The 26540-nt window shown below is 42.9% G+C and overlaps 3 protein-coding genes across 3 annotated transcripts; 1 reads left to right on the top strand and 2 right to left on the bottom strand.

The window, feature by feature from the left end:
• Positions 1-298: 298 nt before the first annotated feature.
• On the bottom strand, positions 299-9508 carry timmdc1 (translocase of inner mitochondrial membrane domain containing 1). Its single transcript, XM_071524376.1, has 8 exons — positions 9356-9508; positions 8256-8614; positions 6891-7056; positions 6568-6656; positions 6203-6270; positions 5545-5623; positions 1002-1112; positions 299-814 (listed from the first exon to the last, which is right to left on the bottom strand). Exons 2-8 carry the CDS (start codon positions 8588-8590, stop codon positions 664-666), a joined length of 999 nt encoding a protein of 332 aa, XP_071380477.1. The 5' UTR covers positions 8591-8614; positions 9356-9508; the 3' UTR covers positions 299-663.
• Positions 9509-9779: 271 nt separating this feature from the next.
• On the bottom strand, positions 9780-18178 carry poglut1 (protein O-glucosyltransferase 1). The gene is made up of 11 exons (XM_071524365.1): positions 18105-18178; positions 17145-17235; positions 16147-16290; positions 15671-15806; positions 15408-15529; positions 15035-15094; positions 14537-14636; positions 14140-14198; positions 12978-13145; positions 12077-12133; positions 9780-11864 (listed from the first exon to the last, which is right to left on the bottom strand). The coding sequence occupies exons 1-11, from the start codon at positions 18175-18177 to the stop codon at positions 11708-11710; spliced, it is 1167 nt and encodes a 388-aa protein (XP_071380466.1). The 5' UTR covers position 18178; the 3' UTR covers positions 9780-11707.
• A 916-nt stretch (positions 18179-19094) lies between these two features.
• Positions 19095-25924, top strand: casq2 (calsequestrin 2). Its single transcript, XM_071524374.1, has 11 exons — positions 19095-19337; positions 21347-21431; positions 21877-21977; positions 22569-22677; positions 24091-24164; positions 24601-24731; positions 24826-24871; positions 24964-25018; positions 25143-25243; positions 25553-25627; positions 25709-25924. The coding sequence occupies exons 1-11, from the start codon at positions 19095-19097 to the stop codon at positions 25922-25924; spliced, it is 1236 nt and encodes a 411-aa protein (XP_071380475.1).
• Positions 25925-26540: the final 616 nt, after the last annotated feature.

The raw sequence follows: 26540 nt of genomic DNA, 5'->3' as shown, positions 1-26540 counted from the left end.
GCACATAAAATCTTTAAAGGCTAGATTATCATTCATATGTGCTGTGCATGGAGGCCAGTTTGAGCTTCATAATCCCGATAACAGTCAGGAATTTGTGGGTTGGAGCAGATACTAAATCATAGCTGGAAAACGGCCTTAATGTTCCTTAGAGATGTGCCAATTTGAATGCTTTATTTCCTCTAACCAATTTCAAATTTGCCAAGTCGTTTATCTTTGAGGAACAGATAAAAAGCTGCATATGAACAACATTGTGGAAGAGTGAAATACAAACAATCAATAAAGCAGCTTTTTGTATTCAATAAGAGATTTCTTAACCTTTATTTATGCCGGGAAAGACTGAGCATGCATGATCTTTTTCCAGCAACGCTCTGCTTCCCACTCACACAGTTACACACACTCACACCAGAGTGTGTGTAACACTCCCTGGTGTTACGCACACTCCTGCTCAAGGGCACCTGGACAGTGGTTGTTGAGGGAACGCAGAGTGTCTCTTAACTTTGATCTGAAGTGGCTTCCATCCAATAACAGAGAGTGTATGATAGAGTCTTCACAAACAAATGACCAGTTTATCTTCATAGTTGTGTGAAGTCCCGCCCTTGATGTCCATATTGGAGGAGGACTATTGATTATTGTCTCAAACAAACGACAGTATCACAGCTACTGTCATTGGCTGCCGGAGTCCTGGGCCACGCCCTCATTCTGTGGCAGACTGAGCAGTTCCTGGATCCTCTTCACGTCCTTTTCGGTTTCCTCAGCCTGGGAGCTGACATTCAGATCACCAATCAAATCATCTGTCAGCTGCAGCCGGGCCTTCCTTTAGGATTCGAGGGAAGGAGAGTGATTGGTTAATGACAGAACATGATCTGTTACCACACATACTGCATGTAGTCAACGTGATACTCAAATATAAAGTTAAATTTGGGTGACACATTAACGAAGTGTGATTGGACTTCTCAACAAAAATGCAAAACAGTATTAAACATTAAATTGTGCAATCTTACCATTCTGCGAGCCTGAGTTCATACAGCTCTCTGCGCTCTCTCCTCCTCCTCTCTCGGACGGTTTCTCCTGAGATCGTCTGCATGCCGATGATCAAGGCACCAGTGGGAAGCCTGAGCAGCAGTTAAGACCAGCTCACATCAATAAAATGCCAAGGTGCTTTATACACAAGCCCCCCAGCATAGGCCTTCTCAAGGTACGATTACATTAGGCCACCATAGAAATAAACATTTTATACTTGTATTGTCTGAGCTCTGTTGTTTAGACCCTTTCAAATTTACCGGCACTGGATGAGAACATGAGCTTAATTCCTAAAATGTACGGTAAAATGTAAAACCATGTGTTTGGGCAGAAGTTTCTGAGTTGTACAGTGGCTAAAAGTAACAGATGAAGACTTTTCAGGTTAACTTCATTCAGTAATATCTATATCATTCCTTTTGATACCATTTATTGGACAAAGACATATCAACACTACCAAGTATGTATTCTGCTTAATATAAACATCAAACAAAAAGTTCGGAACTTTGTGTTTGGTAGATTATTTCTCTGTTGTAACAATGTTACTTGGCAATACATTTTATACCGTTGGAAAGCCTGTTTATTTCCCTTTAAATGGTGCCACATTTGTAAGGAACATGCATTTGTGGGATGAGCAGCACAGCTGAGTATGTGGGTTGCGCTCATGAAAAATTTGCCAAATCTTCTCTGCCAATGCCAAACAGCTTATTCTGCTGTTGCTATAGACTCTTGTTTTGAGCCTCCGGTACCCCCAGGTGCTGACAATCAGGTACCTGATTGGCACCTGATTGGCAGCACCTGTGAGCATGGGCCCTGCTACAGTGGTCAATCGGTGTCTGCTCCAAGAATCGGCATGCCACGTTTGTCTGATCTTGATAAGGCCTGTGCGATGGGGCGACTTCAAGCCGGTGTTCCACAAAAGCGAGTTGCGGCATTATTTGGAGTGAGCCATAGTACCATCTCCAAACTGAAGGCCAAGTTCCATGAAACGGGGGATGTCAGAGACAGACTGCGAAGTGGGCGTCCCAAGAAGACGACACCCCGAGAAGACCGGTTCCTCACCCTTTCAGCACTTAGGAACCGTAGGCTGTCTTCTACAGATCTGCAGTCAAGGTTTGCAGGACGATATGGCACACGGCACTCGGCCCAGACGATCCGGAACAGACTGCACGCAGCCGATCTCCGGGCTCATGGGGCTGCCGGGAGGCCTGCCATGACCGCCCTTCACCGTCAGGCCCGTTTGCGCCGGTGTCGGCAACACCTGCACCGGAACCTGAACATGTGGAGGAAGTTCAGCGATGAGTCCAGATTCTGCCTACGGAAGTTGGATCGTAGGGTCAAAGTGTGGAGAAGACGGGGAGAACGCTATGCTGATTGCTGCACCGATAGAGTAACACCTTTTGGTGGAGGCGGTGTGATGGTGTGGGGCGGCATCTCCATCACTGGAAAAACGAGGCTCGTCATCATCGGAGGCGATCTCAATGCAGAGAGATATCGAGATGAGATTCCGCAACCAGTGGCGATCCCGTATCTCCACAGTCTGGGACCGAACTCCATCCTCCAAGATGACAACGCTCGCCCCCACAGAGCGGGGTTTATCAAAGACTACCTCCAGAATTTGGGAGTAGAGAGAATGGAATGGCCCGCCAACAGTCCTGACCTCAACCCAATTGAACACTTATGGGATCAGCTTGGGCGTGCTGTTCGTGCTAGAGTGACCGACACAACCGCGTTGGCTGACTTGCGACAAATCCTGGTTGAGGAGTGGAATGCCATCCCACAGCAGTGTGTGACCAGGCTGGTGACCAGCATGAGGAGGAGGTGCCGGGCTGTTGTGGCTGTGTATGGTTCTTCCACACGCTACTGAGGCTCCTGACTGTTTGTTAAATGAATAAATTGTAAAATTGCCAATATGTCTTGTTTCTTCCTTGTTACTGATAGACTTCAATCATCCAATCCACCAAACAACACCGAACAAGAGTCAATAGCAACAGCAGAATAAGCCATTTGGCATTGGCAGAGAAGATTTGGCAAATTTTACATGAGCGCAACCCACATACTCAGCTGTGCTGCTCATCCCACAAATGCATGTTCCTTACAAATGAGGCACCATTTAAAAGGGAAATAAACAGGCTTTCCAACGGTATAAAATGTATTGCCAAGAAGCATTGTTACAACAGAGAAATAATCTACCAAACACAAAGTTCCGAACTTTTTGTGCGATGTTTAGTTCTAAACCAGTTCCTGGTATGGCCTAACAAAACCAGTGGACAGATACAAGTGTAGTCAAAGCGGTAACATCCATCGCGGACACCTTCCAGGTTATCCGTCATTTCCCTCAGTGTGAAAATTCAGCTTCCAGTTTCTGTCTCTGACTAAGTCACTCCCCCCACCCCGCCTTCCTCTCACACCTCCGCCACGCGCCAGGACAGGGGACGAGGTTTTGGGCCACGATCTGGAGCGTGATGTGCTTTCCGATTAGCTGCCTGCTTTCATTTCGCCCCCTTCTGCCCCGGCTGCACCTGGCGTAGCCGGGGCTAGGGCTGTTTGCACACATCAAACGCTCCAGGTGGCCGGTCACTCAGGCAGACAGCGAGAGGGAGAGGAGGAGGAGGAGGGGTTGATGCTAGTATATGGAGCCAACAGGAGAGAAGAGGAGAGGAGAGGAGAGAGTAGGGCTGAGCCAAACAGAGCTGATGATCGGAGAGACAATCCAAACCAGCCCCTCCAGTCTGTTACAGCATCAAACACCGCTCACACTCCATCTCCATTACTATGGAGGACCAGAACTGTCATTTTAAGAAATGCAATAACAAGTAAAGTAATAAATGAATGAATGAATGAATGAATGAATGAATGAATGAATGAATGAATGAATAGATAAACAAACGCAATAAAAATATAGGAATAAATAAATGAATGAATGAATCAATAAATGGTAAAATAAATGTGGGAATATTTATAGAAATGTGTAAATTAATAAATAAAAAAACAATATACAAATAAATAGCTCACATTTTTATTTATTTATTGCTACACATTCGATTTCCATTTCCTCAAGCATATGCTAATGAGGGGAGTCAGCGGGCGTGGTAATGCGTGATTAGGCATTAGTAATCGAACTAGCATTACAGATAGCTTGCTTGTCATGAAGCAGAACCCGCCCAACAGGCTGTTGCAGGTTGCAACAATCAAAGAAGGCGTCAGACGGCCACTCTGCTTCCTGTTGCTTGTCTGAACGCAGCCATTACTACAGCTACAATGTAACAACTTGTGAGTCTGAGCGGGAGAGCATCCACTATTGGATGATCCATGTAAGGGTGCAGTGATCGATTGCACTTGCCTTGCTGTCACATGCTGTCTTGCTCATTAGCATATGCTTGAGGAAATGGAAAAATAAATCAAATGCCCCAAGAAATAAATGAATGAATGAATGAATGAATGAATTAAATGTGGTATTTATTCATTGATTGATTTTTTTGAAAATATTTATTAATTTACCCATTTATATAAATATTCCCACATTTATTTTACCACTTGTTAATTCATGAATTTATTGATTCCTTTATTTGTTAATGCATTTATTTATTTATTCATGCAATTATTGCTTCATTCATTCACTTATTTATTCCTTTATTTGTTATTGCATTTATTCATTCATTCATTCATTCATTCACTTATTTATTCCTTTATTTGTTATTGCATTTATTTATTTATTTATTCATTCATTCATTCATTTCTTAAAATGACAGTTCTGGTCCTCCATACATTACACGATCAAATTCAAATCTGCAGTTGGCTCCAAGACCGGCCAGTGGAAAAGGGGGAAGAAAAAGTGGGACAGAGAAGGAAAGAAAGAGGTTTGAGGGAAGGAGAGAGGAGATGAGACGGTGTGAAACATAAGTCCAGATCAGAGCGGACTGGAATAACAGAGATGGTACAAAACGGGGAAGAGGGCAGCTGCTGCCTTGGCCTGCCTCCCTGCTCTAGTACCCAGAACATGGCCCTCTGCGGTGCACATGAGTCCCTCTGGCACCCAGCGCAGGGTTGAGGGGGGAGGGGAGGGGTAGGGTGGGGTGGGCAGGGGTGCAGCTGGGCGACAGAGGGTTGCTGGGAGGGGCGCAGCTGGCTGCCAGAGCGCTCTCTCCCTCGCTCTCAGCCGCACGGGCGCGAGGACGAAGAGCACGCGCACGAACGTGAGCGAATGAGCGTGTCGGTTAAAAAAAAGATGCGCAGAGGCTTTTGACAATGAGACTCTGTGGGATGAACCCTTATAATGTAACTCAGTCCAGTAATTAAGGTTAAAAAGCTCCATAACCAGGTGGAAATTGGAGTTTGGTCGAATTTGTTGAGGTCTTTTTTCAAGTAGTTAAAATTCAGGGTTACAGGTGACATGTTTCAATTCAACTAGCGTTGTAGAGGGCAGAGAAAATGTTTTATTTCTCCATCCTCTTTTGACGTTGACTGTTAGGTGGACCAGTGCATGTAAAATGACCTGATGCTTGTGGAAGCAGGAGCTGGCCTTACCCCAAGACTGCTCCGATGACTGAGCCTGCCACCAGTCCTCCCAGGCCCAGGTTCAGTCTGAAAAGGCCTCCAGTCACAGCTGCTCTCACACACACACACACACACACACACACACACACGCATACATTTAATTTTATCTTCATCACTCATAACTCTTACAATGTTGGGATATGTATGTGGAAAAAAACTGTCATGAGTTTACACCAGGATTACAAAAGTTCCTTTAGTTGATTTCCCATTGACATTGGTGAATGTGTCTGTTTAGAAAATTGGTTGTACAAGATTTCTGCAAGACAGCAACATATATTTTAAACCTTTACTTAACCAGGTAGTTGTCATTTAAAATCTCTTTTTCCAAGACAGCCCTGACCATGAACGCAGCACCGATGCCAAACATTAAAATTGCAGGCAGACAACGCACAGCAACCAACAACAGGTGTGAACTGTGGAGCTGCTCAGTAGCCAACAGTGTATCACTGTGTTTGCACTGGGCGGCTCCCAGGTGGAAATGCGCGGAGCTGTGTGAATGTGAAGCAGCCTTGTTGTGACAGAGCGCGATGCGTGCTCAGTCGACTTTCCCCGGATAAATAAAGGTTTAAAAAAATAAAATAAAATAAAAAGGTGTGATGGGTCTCCATTGAAACCCCATGTGACTCACCTCCAGCTGCAGCATAATGGCTGAGGGTGTACTTGTCTCTGTATACAGACAGCCCAGTGCTGACAGAACTAGAGAGGGAGGGGTGGAGCGAGGGAAGGGAGCGGACAGACAGATGGATGAGGGAGAGAAAGAGAGAGAATACAGGGTTAGGCAGGAGCCAGTTTAACAGTTTAAAGGTACGATTATGTCATGTCATATTCCAGTCAGTGGCATTATCACTGTCCAATTGGCTGAAATATTGCTATTTAGGCTAAAGCGTACTAATACCACTTTGAAGCACGTGGTTTTAGCTTCAGCCCTGTTCTGAATGTAGTTTGAGTAAATCCAACCTACTCAAACTGTCCAGCATTGGCGGTTTTGCTTACTTGAACAAGGTGACGAACGCAGCCACTCTCCAGCTCCACCTCCATCCGTATCTCACAAAACCCCGGATAGCTGCGTTATGGGCCGAGCGCTGATGCAGACAGAGAAGACACACGATCATTAAGGCATTGCTTATTATCACAATGTTATAACTACAAGGCCTGCAGGCTGCTTCTGAGCCGGAGGCAGTCTAGTCAAATGCAACTACACAAAAACATATACTGAAAAGTGGAAACACACACATACTGTAAGAAACGAAGCTGGGTTTATTTTTTTGTTTTAACATTGGTGTTAATGGAACATACACACACTCTCACCAACTTACCACTGCGTCCACACGACTGGTGTAGATCTGCGCCTGGTTGAGCTGAATAAACCTCTCCTTGGCGTGGCGAGCTGCCGGCAGGCCTCCATATATCAAGCCTGCTAGTGCAGCGGCCACACCGCTCTTTATCACATTGGTCAGCTCCTCTGGATACTTCTGAGTCGCACTACAGGGAGAGAGGATATACAGAGCGTGTTTCATTTAAGAAACAAGTCTATGTCTTATTTCTGAATGTTTACACACTATTATGGAAAGTAATTGTAATAAAATGATTAAGGGAAAGCTGTGGTTAGAAATATGCTAAATTCACCGTCCACTTTCACTAATTTACCAGCCAGCCAGATTTTTGGAGTAGAAAAGAAATGTTCAAATACTAATGGCTGGTTAGAGTAGACAAACTTACTGACCACTACTAAACTGGAAGCAGTGGGCGTGTTTGAAGGAAAAGTCCACCCTCAGATACTCGTCACGTGTTATTTTGTGATGTGATGTTTTGTGTTGTAATTTACATTTTTGGTGTACCCACTTTCCCTCAACCTGCCGAGTGATTTCCTACATTTCCCAGAATAACTTTCGACAACCCCCAAAGAATAGGTCTGAAGAAAAAGTGAGAGTTGTTACTCAAAATGCAACATGTCTTGTGGCTGTATTGTATTCTGGTCTATTGAGGCTGCAGTCAGTGGAGAAACTGGTCTCTCTGCCTCTTCTACGATGAATTTCTCCCTGTATGATTGTTGAACAATAGCAATTGACAATAACACAATTGTTGAGCAAAATAGCGAGTCTAGAAAGAAGCCCTTACGTTTTAGACCCAGAAAGGGGCATAAATAACTGTTTTTTTAACAGTATTAAAGTGTTTTAGGGTTTCATTTAGGGCTGAACAATTAATCGAAATTTGATCGAAATCGCAATATGGCCTTCTGCAATTTTCAAATCGCAGGAGGCGCAATACTTGTTAAAGGCGAAATGTGTGTCAAAATACCATTTTAAATTAAATATTGTCATGCTGCAGAGATGTCCTGGCCTACACATCATATTCTACAGACTTAAGAAAACATCTTTGTTTGGTACAGGTCCCCGCAAAAATCACACCATAATCATTTTAATACGTTTTTCAATGAAAATGAGAATAATGATGTAAAAAATTATCATTCCCTCTAATATTGCAAATCATATTGCAATTGCAATATCAGTCAAAATAATCGCAATTAGATATTTTTTCAAAATCGTTCAGCCCTAGTTTCATTTAATTGAAAGAATACGATGGAAGCAAGGTGATAAAACAGCATCACAAGAATAGAAGTCAATAGAAATGAGGCTAATAAAGAGCAGCAGCAGACTGATGATGAACCACGAGACACTAACTCTCTGTCAAAGAGGTCCTTGATGCGGTCCCATCCTGTGTCTGGGAATTCTGGCTTGCCCATGTGCCTTGGCATGGTGCTGGGGATGGGGATGGGTGCGGGAACAGGACTGGTAGAGGAGGAGGGGGGGGGAAACGAGGAGGAGGAGGGCATCTGTGCGGGCTGGGCAGCGGCCACGTCAGCTGCGTGGACCCTGGGGAGTAGGAGGCAGAAGGACGGGGGCCTGGCGGTCTGGATGAGGCCCTGCAGGAGCCCGGTGCTGAGCGCGCCCCGGGGGCCTGAATCTGCCTGCCGTCTACACAGGGCTCGGCCCACTCCGGGCCGCTCAGGATGCATCACGCTTCAGCTGGCGTTGGGCTGCTGCAGTGGAGAAGCACAAACACATGGCAGTGGGTTGGGATGTTGCACTCACTGCCTCTTCTCATACTCCATCCTCAAAACAAATAGCCTCCAGGCGGATGTAATGCTGCCAGGGCAACATGGGCTGTCCAACTCAACAGCTGTTAAAGGGTACAGCCCCTATTAAGACACACTGGGCACACAGGCACACTTTAAGGGAAGTAGGGAGCTTCTTCTTCGATAACACTAAGCAGCCTAATGTGTTATTTTTAGATTCACCTGACTTTTCCAATAACACATAACAGTTAATTGCCTTGCTGCTAACTGCCAAGAGGTCTGTCGTTCTAACACCATCTCATTTGCAAATTAGTGTCCTTTCACTGCTAGATAAATATTTATCTTACACCCTGTAACAAGCATAACTGACCTATCGTCAGTCAGCTGCAGTGTTGACAGTCTCCTAGCTGTCACCTGTCAAATCTGACGGGTTGTGACATAACGAGCTAGCATTAGCGTCGCGCCTGTCCGTTTTTAGTAAGCAGAGATCAAATTGATTTTGTACTCTCGAATGTGTGTTTTGGGTTACAAGACTTACTATGTGGGTTGGTAAACCTGTTAACATACTGTGGATTGACTGTGTCTGAGGACTCTTCGTTCAAATGTTGCGGGATAAAGGAAAGAATCATGTCTGTCCGATAATGGACGCTTCTACGTTAGCTTGCTAGCATGCTATCAGGCTCTATCACATAACAAACAGCTTACCAGCAGGCGGCGCGGTGCTCCTCTACAGTGAGCCGCTTGTTGTATGAGTCACAGCAGCCCCGATGCACATTATTCCCAGTCAGTGTCTAAGTTTCTGTATTTCATTAATGCCCTTCTGTGGTGTCTGTCTCACTTGTGACTTTCTACCATCCTACCGGCTTACTGACCCTTCAACTTGGCCAGTATCTGGAGTTGTACACATCAAATATGAAAACAGCGCCGCCCCTTGGTGGAGGACTGCTCTAAATTCAGGCCTTTCTTATGTATTGCATTGCTAAGTGTGTTGCCAAGTAGAAATGGTTTGATGAATCGGAGTGATTCAGCAGTACTGTTTTGCATTTATTTACAGTAGTTCACAACATTACACCTAATAATTTATACCCTAGCCCACTGGTGTTTTCAAAACTGCAAAAATATGATAATAAGATGCCATGCAGAAAGGACTGATGAAGATATTCTAGGAAATAACTCAGCTGGAGGATATCGTATGAACAACCAAACAGTTTAATGGTATAAAACAATGCTGTGCAAGCCATGACCACAACCTAAATGCCATACTTTGACCAGGTACATGATCCCAGCTTTTTGGTCAAATCAACACAATAAAGTACCATCCACACCACACTTTATTACAGTAAAACAAAGAGTGTAAAAAATAACATGGCCTTACAACAGCGAGAATCTGCTTATTCACAGTGTAATGCGAATACTATAACATATTCAACATTTCTGTACCATTATACCTCACTTTAAATCTCTTAAATCCAACACAGACTCTCTTCAAACGTTAAAACATGTGATGAGTGTTTCTTGGAAACTCTAAATGTCAGAATAAAACATAAGCTGGTTACTCTAGAGTCATTATTGCTTGCTGTCGGCACTTAGTGTAGAATTAATAGATAATTGCTGATCATTGCTTAGTGTTTTTAAATTACACAGCATATGGCAGAGTGCACCCAAATACAGACATTGACAGTAATATTGCATTGTTTGCACTTAACAAGTGAATCATACAGTATATGGATATTTTGTTGTGTTCAACCTTAAACTATTGGTAGTGGAACATGGTAAGTTTGCTAGAGTTTTTCCAGTTGCTCACTAGAGGGCAGTGTAGCAATGCTGATGTCTTGTGTAAGTTTTATGTTCAGCTTGACAGTCTGTGAACATAAAATTCAATGTGTATCACAGATTACTTGAAACAACAGACATCAGTTGAGTTTCAGGCAGGGACGCTTGGGGTTTATAGTGAGTAAGATGAATAATATGGCCAGGTTACGCTATTCTGCATTCGGGATGCACCGGTAACACTTTCTCCACCAAGTACGTAACATTTAAAGTCAATAAAGAATCAATCTGGTCCATTACTTCTACTGAACAGTATGGATTCTGAAGATTAGATCAGGGTTACAGCACAGCTCTCCATCGGATAAATCCAATATTCTTCTGTGTGAAAAGGGCAGAAAGTCAAATTCATCAATTCCAATAAACTATTTTAGACTGGTATCAGCATGACAGCAAATACCAGTATCAGCATTGGTGCATCTTTTGTCTGTATTAATTAAATCTTGATAGAAATAATATTTCAAATAACTGCATATTTGTAAAGGTCAAAAGTCAAACATCTCATCCTGTTATTATACAATTGAAGTCATCAAAATTAGAGTTTTTAGGTGTACTCAAAAGGTCACAGGTTCAAGGCTAGTGTTCTTGAGCAAGGCACTGAACCCCAGCCATCTCACTCACTGTAAGTCACTCTGGATATGAGTGAAAATTATAAACTTGGCCCCAGATTGCCTCTCCCATACAAGTTTGAGAATCAACATTTGTTTCCCAGAGGCTTTTTGTGAGAGACGCAATTTTTAACGACGCAGTTCTTTACATTGCACGTTAATGGTTTCAATGAACCATACCAACAAGGTAAACCTATTACCTAGTACACTATTCCCCAAAAAACGAGGTGTTCGATTTTCATAAGTATTTCAAAGCACTACTCCCTCATTCAACATTTCAACATAGAAAAAAATTAAAGAAATAGTCAAAACACAGCTCACATGGATGTTGCTTTCACACAGCAAGCATCGAAACGGGAGCTGCTTTTTGTTTTCCACAAGAGAATAAAAATCACTGAATTACGCTGGAAAAAAAATGAATTATTCCACCTCCTCTAGTAAAACTAATCCCACCTTGACAAGGCTTTAGACTGCTACTTGGTGCTTAAATTAGCTAAAAAGAAAATGTGTAGTGTGATTTAGACGAAACAGGATGTCAACATGAAGACATGACTTCAACGGCTCGTTACAGTTAGGGTGCAGCGATTACATTCATGATCTCTTCACTACAGCAGCCTCTCAGTTATAGCTCTGTCCTACTGGGTTTGTGGGTGATCTGGTTGCAGTTGCTTTTTCTTTCGGGTTTGTAGTTGAGCAGCCGGCTGTACTCGGTGAGAAGTCTCTCCCAGTAGCAGGAAACGTCTTCCATACGCAGGTGGTCCAGGATGAATTTCTGGCCTCTGTATGGAGGGAGAGAAACAGAAAGCGAGACTGACATTGGTTAGGTTACTTACGTGTGTGTGTGTGTGTGTGTGTGTGTGTGTAAGCCACTTAGTATGCCGTTGTGACTAGAAATGTACAGACTGTGTAACTGCAGCACTTTTCACCTAGAGCCATACTGCATGTGTGCTAGATTTCCATCAAAATTCAATCAGAAAATTTGATCCGTTACCTTAAGGCAATCTCCTGTGCGATGGCATCGTTTTCTTTGACAAACTGCAGTAGTTCCCTGGACAGACAGGAGAGAGCATCAGAACATGTAAGGACACTTTAAAATTCACCATATACACAAGGATGATCGAGACAAGGCCTGAGTGTTGTTACAATTTTTTTTTTTTTAATACTGACACTGGCGCCAGTACCAGTTCTAAAATGATGCTTTTTGTGATACCTTTCTTTGTTAAATAAGGGTACATTTCATTATGTAGAGTAAATTATTATCTATGCAATATTTATACATGCCATCTGCTTTACTAAAAAAATTTAGGCAAACCTTAATGATTTCTGCAATAAGTGCTCATAAACTAGAAGAAAATTTGAGCTCTGAAGAGTAGGCATCAATTTTTGATACTCGGCCCTAAGTGATACAATATGGAAATAGGAATCCCCCTCCCAAATCATAAGAATGTCCTTGTTAGTAGTAGCCTATACTGTGCAGCTATACTATGGCACGCTGTGTGGAGTCAAGGAGGAAAAGGAGGAAAGAGTAAGGAGGAAAGAATTAAAGGTTACATTAGCACATGCTTTTACTCTCAATGAAAGTTTACAAGAATACCAAACACTTTTCAAACCAAACAAGGCATTTATAAAGACAATTTCAACACATTTCTCCTCCATCAGATACTATGGAGTGGGGAGAGACCGAAAGACATGCAACTACACAAGTCAGGTCTGAACTGGTGACGTCATGACTGCACAGTATACGTCTTAGTCTGCTAAGCCAATTGAACACCCCAGACAGGTTAATCTGATTAATTAAATCCACCTAGGCACATAAACCCCAAGAATGAAAGGATAATACTGGAGATCAACAGACATAACTGAGGAGAAAAAGGTGAGGTGAGGTGAGGTACCTGACATCAGAGAGGTCCTGTTGGACCGGTATGTAGTGGACCCAGGGCTTCAGCTGGGGGTAGAAGAACTCTTGCCACTCCTCCCCGACGTGGAATACCAGCGAACCGCAAAGGAAAAGGTGCTTGAGGCGGAAACTGGCCGCCACGCCCCGGAAGTTGAACAGGTATCTGCGTGGGAAGAGACAGAAGAGGAGCTGAGTTTTGTGAAATTAACTTCTTTCATTTGGTGTATTTCTGGTTGAAACATCTTGCTGGGGCGGGACATAACGTGTGATGGGATTGTTCAAAAGTTAAAAAACGCTTTGCACATAATCTTGAGCAGTCACAAATTCCAGATTGGTCAAAATGAATAAATTCTAGCCGTCAGGATGCAACTTGGGTGTCTTAGGAAAAGGAAACAGGGTTTTCGAGTTTCAACACCCAAAAATCCACTGCCATACCATTATGCCACTCCTGTCATGGGTGTATGATATGTGTAAAATTAGCTAGTGACTGAAAAAGTCATTTTTTATTTCATTGTGACTTTAAGGGCTTTATTGTCCTTGTTGTAAAGTACAGAGTCATGGGTGGGTAGACTTCTCATGGATATGCCAACGATTAGAGATGACTAGGCTACAAATTGCATGTGAAGCTAACCATGAATATCAGTGCATGCACAGTTCATTGTATCACATGGCTCAATGACTCTTACGTAATGTGTGTCACAGGTTTGATGGAACAGTGTGAGCTTAGTCAATGATGTATCAGTGAGCTTAACTGTATGACATTAGCATGATGCTTTTGTGAACTTTAAGCCCAGATGGAAACGATATACTGAACATTCAAATATTTTATGAACATTTATGAACAAGCAAGCAAAAAACTGCATAGTGAACAACAAACTATGCTGCCTTTATAACAGCAAGCAAAGCTGCTGCTGCCTAACAAGGCCTAGTCTTAAAACTTGAATGAGCTAAAAGCATTTTCAATTAGTCTAATTTTATCCCTGACCCAAAAACAGCATGGGGAATTCAGAGTAGCTGGGTCTGAGAAACTGTGCATCTCTAAAATTATATCAAAGTAGAGGAATCGACATTGGTGAGCTACATGCATCAACACAAAGTAGAATGCTGTCAGACTAAAACACAAACTTCACAAAAAGTCCTGTGAAATTCAAGCTTACTTGTATTTGCAGTGATCCACTAATGGAATTTCCTTGGCTGGTGGTCTCCCTAGAGTGTCCTAAGACAGAAAGGAAGATATGTTTGGATTAGTAAATAAACAATAACTGGATTTTCCAAAAGAAACATGACAGAGAAAACCCTAATGTAGATAGATTAGGTAGATAAGATTAGTTTGTAGGCTCATATTTAGGTCATCAACATCTGTAATTGGGGTGAGAGAGCCTTTCAATCTACTTGAAGTATGTTTGGTAAGTTTTGCCATATAGGCAAATTGTCTGAATTGTCCTCATGCTGTGACCACACCCATCTGGTATGCCAAGCAGGATAAAATAAACACAGAGAAGTCTTTGTAAATGCTATTTGACCCTGGTCAGGTGTGATTTCAGTGTGACTGACCCTCTCAGACTTCCAGGCCTGGTTCTTTGTGTACTCGGCATCCACCAGCTCTGGGGCTTCTCTGGAGAGCAGGACCAGAGGGTCACGCTCTGGACTCGTCCTATCAGACAAACAGGGAGAGATTGAGCAGAAGGAGTTCATAAAATATGGAGGGAATGACGGGGCTACAGGGAGGGAGGGAGCGTGTAAGAGTAAGTAGGGGGACGGATAGAAGAAGGACGAAATAAAGAAGTGTTCAGGTTTATGGAGGGAGTAACACTGGTTTGACAAAGAGACCATTCATAGCATATGGCACAGCAATACATAAATGCCTCTTGAGTGGCTGGCTGGCATGGCTAATGAATAGTCACCTCATATAAAGACCTCATATAAAGTCTGTACTTTGCAACAGTGCCACCAACTGTAGTAGGAGGAAAGCTGAATGGAGAATTCAAACTGAGAAAAGTTAGAATACTGAAACTGAGAGACAAAGCAACCATATGTCTTCACAATACTGACCTGGATCCTCTGAAGAATCCTCTGGACTCTTTCTTCTTCCATGGCCACTGTGCTGCAGACCTAACAGAACACATTACATAAGGCAAAAACTGAAATATGTCTACATACTGATTTGTTATAGGAGTATTATAAACTGAGCTAACAAAGTGAGTAGGTAAGAGCATCATGCATTAGAGATGTGAGGTTTTTTCTCTTCAGGATTCAAACTTTTTAGACAACTTGCATGTATTTCTAAGGAGAGGCTACTGGTTTCCTGTTTTTCTCCACCCACAGCTTTTAGCGGTTCCTGATCCCACTGATAAGGCATGCATGAGAAACTCAGCAAAAAACGCTGTATCTGTTATGTTCCTCTCTCCTTGGCGGTGAACCTTACTTTTTAAGGTCGTCCCTCATCAGGTCCCATCTTCCCAGTCCGGTGGGGTATATGGGCCACACAGCAGGCCCCCCCTCCCAAAACGTCCAAGCAGGGTACATGATGTCCTGGTAGTCGGACGTCTACTCAAAGCAAACATGCACACCAAAAACAATTCAGGCTTAACAAGTCTTCACGCTTGGTGACTGGTATTTGAAATGTGCATGTGTATTTGTGTGCGTATGCCAATGTACAAATATGCAGCTGACTGTCCAGAATCTAACCTTACTGAAAGAGAAGACAGGCAGGATTGGCTGCACCCAGCCAGGGACCTGAGGGTAATCCCTGACGTTGACCACCATCTCCAGGTCCGGCAACCTGTCGATCACCTCCAGGATGAAATGCTCCACCCCACTGCACCTGGGAACAGGGAACACAGAGATTCAGCCAACAGAAACAATTGTGGGGTATATTTAATAAAGAAAAAAGAGTGTCCAGGGAACAAAGTGAAACCAATCTAAAACTAAGAACTCTTGGCTTGTCAATCATGCAGCTGTTGTTGTACTTTGACCTATTTGTTGTCAGTTACAGTAACAGTGACTATATTGAGACCAGTCCAAACCTTCAACTTAGGTTTGGTCTATACTTTATGAAAGACTTCTCAATAGATCACATAGACAATGTAGCTCTATGTGGGAAAAAAAGGATTAGAATTTAACATTCAGTATAATCACATTCGGTTCTTCATTTGTGTCCGTACCTGGCTGGGAACATACAGTTGTTTTCTCTGTACAACTTGTGCCCGATGATCTGGTAGTGGGTGCCCACACCTCGGCGAACGGTAGCATCCATGAGATCTTTGGACACGCCCTCTTTAAAGGGCTGCAGGTCATCCTGTAGGACACTGTGATAGAAATAGAGAGAGGCGGAGAAAAGCGAGAGAGAAATGCTAAAAATGAATGTTCCAGTGATAGTTATAGTTACTACTCCTGCCTCTGGAGCCATGTTGACTCCTGCTGACCTGGGATCGAATCCTGCCTCAGCATCCTCGACTGCAGTGTCCCATTGTGTGCCATCGAGGGCAAAGAGCCTTCAGGTTTTCATTCCAATGAAACACTATAGCAGCTGAATTCACTAATAAGCTTCCCACTCTCTGACTGACGTTTGTGAAATCAGCTGGTTTAGTGTTTGTTTGTAATGAAAACCTGCATATTCCTTCTTGGCCCTTGCTGGGTCATGTTTGGATAGCACTACTCTATTATGTCTCCCATATCTTGCTCCCACCCAATCCATCCCGTTGTCTGAGTAAATAAAAAATACTTACGGGAGTGGACTGTCCCTTCCAGCACTTCCCACAAGTTCTTAAGTTATTTGTGGTGGTAGCAGGCAGGGGTGAATAAGATACACATAGCCACTAGTGAAAAAGACTGTGTACATACAACACAAGAAGCACTATTAAGCACCGTTTTCTTGAGTCAGTTATGAAATTGTTTTGTGGTGGGCCGCCTTTAGTTAATTTATGTATGAAAAACACTGCTGCCACCTTCCAAAAAAACAACAATAGGTAAACAGTCACATGGACATGTGGCATAACCTCCCTCTCAAAAATATATCTATTTATTGTAGTATAATCACCAAAAAAAAGGCTTTCAACTGCAGTATGCAGTTTTGCTCTGACCATGTCCTGTAATCCCTTGTTAGTTGGAAAATAGTTGAACTATGTGAGGCAATGAGCAGACACACTGGCATCACACCCACCTTAGATGGCAGCTGCAGTTGGCAGGGCTGCATGGAGTGTGCTCATCAACAGCTGTGGAAATTTGTTCTTGAAATCTCTGCCACTGTTTACCTGCAAGAACACATAAGTAGTGGAAAATTGTGTCAGAGAAAACCTTATTAGGGACCAATCTTATCTGGCTTAATTATGGGTCATGACTGAGAGAACAGGGTTGATAGAGGACTTAAGATTTAGAAATAGCCCTAAACAAGCTTATGTGCCAGCGGGGAGCCAAAATAGACTGCAGTCCTTTTCCTAAGTGCGTTTCCACATAACAAAAGGATGTCCCTAACCCTATAGCGACACTACATTTCTCCAGAATTTGCAGGTTTTGCGTCTGCAGCATTTTCATTCACATAGCTCCGTATATTAACACTTTATTTTACAATAAATGCGTAAGTAATGCTCTATATCTGGTGGCATATGCTGGAAAAGGTGACTTAGAGCCTTTTGACCTCACTCAAACTCGAATAAAGCAACTACCTTTATCTATCTGGGCAAATGTTGATGTCCGGACAGGGGCAGCCAGGTGAATAACAGTCAGATTTGAGCCATTATTAACTGTTGAATCTAACGTTAGCAGAGCAGACCTGTTGCATTTTCCTGACCTGTTAGCTTGTGTGCATACTGCGCCCTGTACGCTGTGTCAGATATAATAAAAAAACAAGAGAGAAATGACACATCTACGTTCGTTAAAGTCTAAGTTTACAACGTTACCGTAACGGACAGGACTACAGTTTCTAACTCAACAACCCAAGAAATGCATGCTAGCTGTTAGCTTCATGTAGTTAGCTCGCAGGCTAGCTAGGTAGCTAGCAAGTTGATGAATGAGTCGTACATCAAAAGTTTGGCTAAGGAAGCACAGCGCAACACAATGTAGCAAACTATTACCAGCACTTTTCAACAAAGTCAAGGGTCTTACTTCTCAGCAAGTCTCTTACCTGATGCACCGACCAGGCACAAATCACAAAATTGCAACAGTAGAAAAAAGCTCCACAGCCATGAGCGCTCCATTTTTCTCCTGATCCTCCAGCTTTGTCTGAAAGGGAGAAACAATGGTGCCGTGATCTGTGATCTATTACTTCAGTCGGAATACAGTTATTACGGTAACGCGCAAGAGGTCTACCGGTAACGCTACCGTATCATTTGGAAGAGGAGCTTACATGGCATACAGTACAGGGCTTGGGTTGTATGTAAAGTTGCTGGTTTATGAATGTAATGTTTGTTTGATTTTATGATATATGGTTATATAATATGAACGCTACACAACTGTCTTTCACATTCATTTCACATTCACATACTTGTCTTCTCATATTCACTTTCAGTGTCTGGTGGACCAAATAACTTAATCAGTTCTTCATGAATTTCATTAGGCCTATATGAGATCTCATTTTTTCACTACCTGGTCCAGGCCCCACATCATTTTATTCCTTGATATAGTCCATAATGTCAATGCTGATTAAATGGCTGAGGAAATCCCTAAAGCTCATCTGCCCTCATTTCTGCATATATTTCAAGGCCATGAATGATAGCCTTTCTAAATAGTTGTCGCTTGAACGTATTGGCAGAGGTGATTAAAAGAAGGTGGGCTTATCAGTCTCGCAGATTTTCAAGTGGAATCAATCAGGGAGAGAAAAGAGGAAAGAGACCCTCATGGGAGATTTGGCCAGTAAGACTTGAGTGACGGAGAGAGGAGGAGACAGTGAAGACAGGTAGAGAGGGAGAGAGATCCACAGAGAGACAGGGAAAGACAGAAGCAGAGAAAGAAGAACTACTGGGGAAATATAAGGGTGACAGGGAACAAACCCAGGCATGAATTTTAGCTGATCTTCCAGTTTGTGAAGCTTATCTCTGGCTGCTCTCTTGTAAGCTTCCTTGATTTCTCTGTGAACTTTACTCCTCTTCATCCAGGCTTCAGCAGCTGAAGAACCATGCAGCAGATCTGGCTGTCTCTGTTATCCGGCCTCTGCCTTCGCCTGGCTTCCTTCAGCCGAGCCGAGGAAGGTCTGGAGTTCCCCAACTTCGACGGGAAGGACAGGGTGCTGGACATCAACGAGCGCAACTACAAGAAGGCTCTGAAGAGATACGACATGCTGTGCCTGTTCTACCACGAGCCTCTGCCGGCCAACAAGGGCCTGCAGAAACAGCTCCAGATGACCGAGCTGGTGCTGGAGGTAAGAACCCAGGTCTAGAAAGAGAAAGAGAAAGAGAAAGAGAAAGAGAAAGAGAAAGAGAAAGAGAAAGAGAAAGAGAAAGAGAAAGAGAAAGAAAAATCCAACAGTGGAGGGTGGAGATTTGGCGAGATTTTGACTGCAGAGATAAAATCAGTGGACACGTAAAATATGTCTGGGCAATAATTCAGTATTATCGTTTAGCATTTATCAATATTATCGTTTATCGAATCATGTTGTGATGATATGGTGATTTTGGGATATCGTGACACAATTCTGCTGTCTAAACTGATGATAACAAGCACATTTTATTTAAAAACTCTGACAATGAGGTATGAAACATTTTAAAAATGTCAGTTTAGCATCACACCTAACTTTACCATTCGGTTCAATGGGATGAACATGAATTTGATTAATTAACATATGATTTTGCATTCGATATATATGACGATATGGCATCATATATATCAAATGCAAAATCATATGTTAATTAGAGAGAGAATCCTTATTGATTTCAACTACATATATCACCCAGCCCTAAAATTAGTGATGGTGCTCTTTCTCTATCACGGAATTGGAGTGTATTGCACAAGGGTGAGAAACAGTAGGGGCACAATATGAAAGAGGGGGTGCAATGCCCCTTAATGCCCCCTAAAACCCTGCAGCAGGGAAGTGGAGTGAGGATTTGCAGGTTGCCGTAGGAGCAGATGTTGCAGTTGTCGCGTTTGCCGATGTCAGTGATCCAGATATCATTCTTTCTCAGAGGCAGATCTATTACTGAGTGACTAATGTGTGACTAATTCTTAATTTTGCTGACATTGTAATTGCTCTTGCCAATGATACGGTGCTGTCTGCAAGTGGGGTTTTTTCAGGATACTGTCGTACAAACCTACCCAAACCGTGCCAAGCGGACGTCATTATTGATCAAAGGAGCGACCTGCAGCTCAGAGGTGTATCTGTTGTGACATACACTGCACTAATATATCTGATGTCACTGATAATGTAAGAATGTCTCAATAAGCTACTGCTTCAGCCCCTGCGGCGTAGATTTGCAGTTACACCACTTTGCTCCATTGACTCGAGCCTGTCACAACATGTCAATGTATAGTCAGATCCCCCCGGTTGGAAAACCAGACACCGAATGTCTCATTCTCCCTCTGTCTGTTTATCCATAAGGGGAAGGGAAGTGGTTTCCGTCGCTGTCGTTGTGGTACTGTCAAAGCTTGATAGATTGAGTTAATGTTTTACCTGCTCTCTTCTCAAACTCTCAAGCAGCCATTTTCATCCCATTATGTGTGCTCCTCCTCTGTGGTTCGCATGTATCCAGGGATTGTTTCTAGGTCATTCTGTTAATTATAGCTTGTTCCCAAAACTCTACTATGTGGCTATGAACCAGAAATAAGTAAGTTCTGCCAGTCTACTTTGGTAGGAATACGAAGTAGAAGTACGAAAAAAAAGAGACTCATGTTGTTTCAGTGCTTCAGTACACTTGGAACCTGTTAGCATTCACCATTTACACTCCATGTCAGCCAGCTTCCCAGTTCTCAAAGATTCACATTCCTGTCATGTTTCATAAAGTTAGAGGTGCTGTTAGAGAGCAGAAAGGCAGTGAGTTAAACTGAAGCCTCTCTCCGCCGCAGCGCTATTCCCAAATCTGTGCTCCTTCCTCCAGAAATGCGAGCTGAAAGACAAGCAAGTCCTGACTCACACACTGCAGCTTCCCCCCTAACAAGAAAACTCCACAGGAGGCTCTCAGCACACACACACCTCAGTGATCAGATGGTTTATTGACGAAGACAGCACCAGCTGTGGATGCCAACTGGGATACAAAGTATATGAGGGCCAAGCTAAACGCATGGTGCAGGAGAGAGGAACTGGGTGTTTTGGTGTCAGGCTGATCCAGGGAGTCTCTATTTCAGCAGTAGTCAGGGATAAGCAGGTTATAAGGCATGTACCTGGATCACTGTTGAAAGACTGTTGCTGACTAACATCTTGTGTTTGTGAACACCCAGCTGACAGCTCAGGTCCTGGAGGATAAAGACATCGGCTTCGGGATGGTGGACTCCCAGAAGGATGCCAAAGTGGCCAAAAAACTGGGTACGACCTGTCATCATGTCACAGTACCACGGTATCACACTGATACGCAATTACTGTGATACTGAATGTCCAAGATAGGGTTTTTCTTAGGAGATACTCTTTTACCTTAATACCTTAAATTAAAATCCCTTCTTAAGACCTCTTTCTACACATGTACTTTTACATCAAGATGTAAAACACACACTCTCACACACACACACACACACACACACACACACACACACCCCTTATCCTAACCAGGGTTTGTAATCCACTTCCACTCTTACATTATGTCTTTGCTGCTTTCCTCTTCTTTTCTTGTGTATCCTTGTCTTTTGATTGTCTATATTGTGAAGCACTTAAGTTTGTTTTAGCAAAGTGTTATACAAATATTATTATGTTATTATTACTATTACTACTACTACTAATACTCAAACTACTATAACTACTACTACTATGTCATTAGGTCTGGAGGAGCTGGGCAGTTTGTATGTCTTCAAGGACGACCGTGTCATTGAGTTCGATGGGGAGCTGTCAGCAGACACGCTGGTGGAGTTCCTGCTGGATGTGAGTGCAGCGCTGATTCTAGTAGTTTTTCACATGGTGGTCTGGTCTCTTCCCAGTGTGTCCTGTAGGCAATGGAGAGAAGACAGCCTCTAAAGCAATTAACAGCTTCAGCCTCGTTAGAAATCATGTACATGATGTAATTCACAGTAATGCAAAATCCAGCAGGCGTACATTTAGCATGCTCAGTCTCCCCAGACCCTTCCTTATTAAATATGTCACATTTTCATATAAATAAATTTCCGTTTTGCTAATTTCTATCTTCAACTGAAATCACACGATAGTGATTCAACCAATACCCAGGTCATGAAAGCTTTTACATTTGCTGTTCTAAGTGAGCAACAGCAGTTTGTTTGGAATAAACAGAAGAAGAACTGGGTAGTTAGCATGAGCAGTGATAGCCACCATGGCTGATCAGACAAAGAAAGAAACTCAAACTGCATCAGCAGGTGACCTCTAGGAAGTGCAGTGCAAAAACACCACAGCAATGAGCGCTTAGTGACAAAGATGTCACCAAAATAAAAAAAAACGTATCAGGAAGGAGGTGCAGTCTTGGCAGTAGAGATAATGTGTCTGTCATTTCACCCCCTATAGGTGCTGGAGGACCCAGTGGAGCTCATCAGTAACGCCATGGAGCTGCGGGCCTTCGAGAGGATGGAGGAAGACATCCGCCTCATTGGCTACTTCAAGGGAGAGGATTCATGTTAGTCAGGGAGTTTATATATCCCAGTGTGTGTGTGTGTGTGTGTGTGTGTGAGCAAATGATGTGTGTGTTCTGACGCATTATGCATTTGTATTTATGAAGACTGGCAGATTGAAAATCAAAGCCTGCCCTTGAATATATTGACATTCATGACATTCATCAGCCCTTGACATTCATGAAAGCACACTTGAGCATACCAGAACCCTGTCTTTGCCGTTAAAGTGGCAGATCTGAGTTTCAGTTATACAAACATTTCTCAGACACAGAAATAATCTCATTGATTGAGTAAAACCTCAGTGGGCGGAGCCAAAGAACCAGAGTTTTTCTGGCTAAGTAACATTAGACTGAAGCTCAGTGAAAAAGGCAAGAGGTAAGAGAGGAGGAAGCTAATATTATGAAGTCTAGCGCTCTAATACTAAGTAAGTTATCTAGGTTAGCTAGTTAGCCTAGCTGACCTTCTAAGTTCAAACTAGCCATACTAGCCTACAGCTATCTAAGTAAGCTAGTTAGTTAGCTGCTGACCTTCCAACATCATGACGGCTATGGTCATGAATGAATGAGAAAAGAAGTCATTGCGATTTATATTTTTTATTTATATTGAACAGTTTCTTCGTTGCCATTCAGGTCTACCGGCTATCTTGCCTGTGGTTCTTTGGCTCCGCCCACTGAGGTTTAACTCAACCAATGAGATTATTTCTGCCTCCAGAGCAGCAAGACATGTTTGTACAACTAAAACTCCAATCTGTGTTAAAGTGCTCTGCCCTCGTCTGTGTTTCCTGAGCCCTGCTCTCTTGACCCACAGTGCCTCACTGCTCCCCAGATGCTGGTGCGAGCTAGAGGCTAATGGAGGCAGATCAGCGTGTATCTGGCTGCTAAAGAGATACTCGATTCCAGACTGTGGCACTCTCACCTAGTCTCACGAGAGCCTTTAAATAGCTTCTGGTTCTCTGTCTAATAGGTCAAACTGCAATTATAGTTCCTCTCAAAAAAAAAAAAAGGGAAAAAAGAGAGGCAGGGAAGATGCTATCTGTTCCAATATGATAGTGGCATGGGGTTTCATTATGGAGCCTATTTCTCTCTACAGATAGGTGGGTCCTTGGTTGTGACCTTGTTGGGAGTGGAGCGAGGAGCACATTACAACCGTATAAAACTGTGTTGTGAGTGATTTTGTTACTTGGGTGAAGAGAAGAGAATCATGCTGGGAAATTGAATGAAATGTGAGGGATTCACTACTTGCTTTCCTGATCACATACTGTAGATTTGGCTGGGAATGTGACCTGAATGGGAATGATTAACCTTCAAACTTAAATCTGTTTTACTTTGCCGTGCCTTTCTCAGCTTTGGTTTCTGTCACTCTGTGTGCCTCTCCCCTTTTCCTTTTTTTATCAAACTCTCTCTCTCTCTCTCTCTCAGACTACAAAGCTTTTCAGGAGGCCTCGGAGCGTTTTCAGCCTTACATCAAGTTCTTTGCTACATTTGATAAAGCTGTGAGTCTTCACAATGCATCGATATCTAAAATCAAATCCTAATCTGAATCTAGTGCCTGAATCTATGAATCTTCATGCATAAATTGCTAGACTTGGTACCTCTTCATACACACACACTGTAAGTTAATATACTGTATAATGAATATTAACACAGTGGAATGACAGGAGATTCAGATTTTGATGAAGGAAAAAAATGTCATACAATATTATTAGAGGAAAATGATTTAAGAAAAAGATTTAATTAGCTATTTTGGCTGCTTTGGCTGTCATTTTGAGGATTTGAGTGCACTGAGAACCAGTGAGGGATGAATCTTCTGTTTTCTAAAAATAGAAATAGCATTTTGGAGTGAAACCCTTCAGATTTCCTTCATTAAAATTCAGCGTCATGAGCTTGTAATCAAAGTGTGATGACACCTTAGCGTGTTTTATGGTTCAGGTAGCCAAGCATCTCTCCCTGAAGATGAATGAGGTGAACTTCTACGAGCCGTTCATGGAGGAGCCGGCCATCCTCCCCGGCAGACCGCTCTCTGAGATGGACATCGTGGACTTCGTCAACCAACACAGAAGGTTCATATTAACTTCTTAGGGGATATTTCAGTGCTGCTAAAGCCTGGCTCATTACATATATGGGTATGATTCAATGTAAATGTGTTCTTTACAGGGCTACTTTGAGGAAGCTCCGTGCAGAGAATATGTTTGAGACCTGGGTGAGTAGTCGCACTGAGCAAATACCTGTGATTGCGTTAACTGTAGATCTCATTATATTGTCCTATATGACAAACCTCTGTGCCATTCCTAGGAGGATGACATGGATGGAATACATATTGTCGCGTTTGCCGAGGAGGAAGATCCAGGTCTGACAAAACCACATCTCTGAATCATAGCATGGTTTTTGTTCGGCAGTGAAGGTTATTTCTCTTTTTCTCTTCTTTAAAAATTGAAGGTGAGTTCAGATCTTTTTGTTCTGTTGTTTATCAGATGGCTATGAGTTCCTGGAGATCCTGAAGGACGTGGCCAGGGACAACACCAACAACCCAGAGCTCAGCATCGTCTGGATCGACCCCGATGACTTCCCTCTGGTACAGTGTCATCATTTCCAGCCTTAACTAGATATAACACAACTGTCAGTCAAAACCATCAAGGGTAACCATCAGGGGGAGAGAAAAAAAGATTCCAGTATCAGTACACAAATCAGGAAAACAATAGGAATAATACATCTAATACAGTATACATGTGATTTGGTTTGAATGATTAACTACTGAATAAAGAAAGTGGATTTTGATCAAACCTCTTTCTGATGTAAAGTAGGTCTTCTGTAATGTTAAATGAGCTGGGGTTCATGGCGTTTGCTCACATATAAGCTCTTTCTGTCTGTCTCGTCCCTCCAGCTGACCACCTACTGGGAAAAAACCTTCAAGCTGGACCTGTTTAGGCCTCAGATCGGCGTGGTCAACGTCACCGATGTGAGTAAAGGTTCAATCGTAGGATAAGTTAAGCGTTCCCGGTCCTCGCCCTTGACCTTTTCAGACCTCCGTGTGTTTCAGGCGGACAGCGTGTGGCTGGACATGTCCAACGACGAGGACCTGCCCACCGCCGAGGAGCTGGAGGACTGGATAGAGGACGTCCTGTCGGGGAAGGTGAACACGGAGGACGACGACGAGTCGGCGGACGACCGGGAAAACACCGACGGCCGTGTCGCGGACGACGGCTACGACCGCCACGACCGAGACGAGGACGACGAGGACGACAGCGACGACTAAGATGAATGTGGAGGGTCGGTGTATCAGAAGCAAACCTCGCCTCTTTGTCGCTAAAGATTTCAAACAAGTAAAAACAAAAAATCTTCCTTCCAAAATTGGTCACAGGTCTACAAACTGCCATATTTTAAAGGTCAGAATGGCCCAGTTTATCTTAAAGTTAGAGTGCATGAAGCAGTAATTCTTCTGAACACACCAAGTCTATATCAGCATACATCAGTTTCTGTACTGTGACATTAAATGTAAGCTTATGTTTCCAGTGATATGAATGGTAATAAGTTAGATAAGAAGAATTCCCTTGGTGTGTGTTGTACACATATGAGAGTAAATCACAAATGTTCTCGTTCTTTTAAGTAGAATATTGCTTCTATATCATGTGATTCAGTCCTATATATATTAAATGTTAATACACTTACACTTACAAGAGAATAACACAGAAAAGTATTTTAAAGCATTAAAGCACTTATTTCCAGTGAGGACCTTGGTGGAAAACAAATACAGATTTCCTGTTTGATGATGCAACATTGTGTTAATAAAAGCAAGGAACGGTCCAGTCTTTTTTGGAATATTTGTACATGCATAAATGTGAGACTGGATCACCACTATGGTATTTAACGTG

Source organism: Centroberyx affinis, unplaced genomic scaffold, assembly GCF_046629955.1.
Source record: "Centroberyx affinis isolate AG114_WGS23_722 - 3 ecotype Tasmania unplaced genomic scaffold, CSIRO-AGI_Caff_v1 ptg001190l_1, whole genome shotgun sequence".
NCBI lineage: Eukaryota > Metazoa > Chordata > Actinopteri > Beryciformes > Berycidae > Centroberyx > Centroberyx affinis.
The sequence above is the reverse complement of the archived record's forward strand: the minus strand, read 5'-3'. Positions and strand labels throughout refer to the sequence as shown.

What these genes read in the sequence shown, in the direction of transcription:
- casq2 (XM_071524374.1), top strand. Translation starts at nt 19,095, where the DNA reads ATGCAGCAGATCTGGCTGTCTCTGTTATCCGGCCTCTGCCTTCGCCTG. An exon ending in CTTCAAGGGAGAGGATTCAT is followed by an intron (nt 22,678 to 24,090) that starts GTTAGTCAGGGA and finishes TCTCTCTCTCAG; the next exon opens with ACTACAAAGCTTTTCAGGAG. An exon ending in TTGCTACATTTGATAAAGCT is followed by an intron (nt 24,165 to 24,600) that starts GTGAGTCTTCAC and finishes TTTATGGTTCAG; the next exon opens with GTAGCCAAGCATCTCTCCCT.
- timmdc1 (XM_071524376.1), bottom strand. Translation starts at nt 8,590, where the DNA reads ATGCATCCTGAGCGGCCCGGAGTGGGCCGAGCCCTGTGTAGACGGCAG. An exon ending in CCAGTCGTGTGGACGCAGTG is followed by an intron (nt 6,657 to 6,890) that starts GTAAGTTGGTGA and finishes TGTCTGCATCAG; the next exon opens with CGCTCGGCCCATAACGCAGC. An exon ending in GTCATCGGAGCAGTCTTGGG is followed by an intron (nt 1,113 to 5,544) that starts GTAAGGCCAGCT and finishes ACTGCTGCTCAG; the next exon opens with GCTTCCCACTGGTGCCTTGA.
- poglut1 (XM_071524365.1), bottom strand. Translation starts at nt 18,177, where the DNA reads ATGGAGCGCTCATGGCTGTGGAGCTTTTTTCTACTGTTGCAATTTTGT. An exon ending in AACTGCAGCTGCCATCTAAG is followed by an intron (nt 16,291 to 17,144) that starts GTGGGTGTGATG and finishes TTTCTATCACAG; the next exon opens with TGTCCTACAGGATGACCTGC. An exon ending in CTGTCTTCTCTTTCAGTAAG is followed by an intron (nt 15,530 to 15,670) that starts GTTAGATTCTGG and finishes TGCTTTGAGTAG; the next exon opens with ACGTCCGACTACCAGGACAT.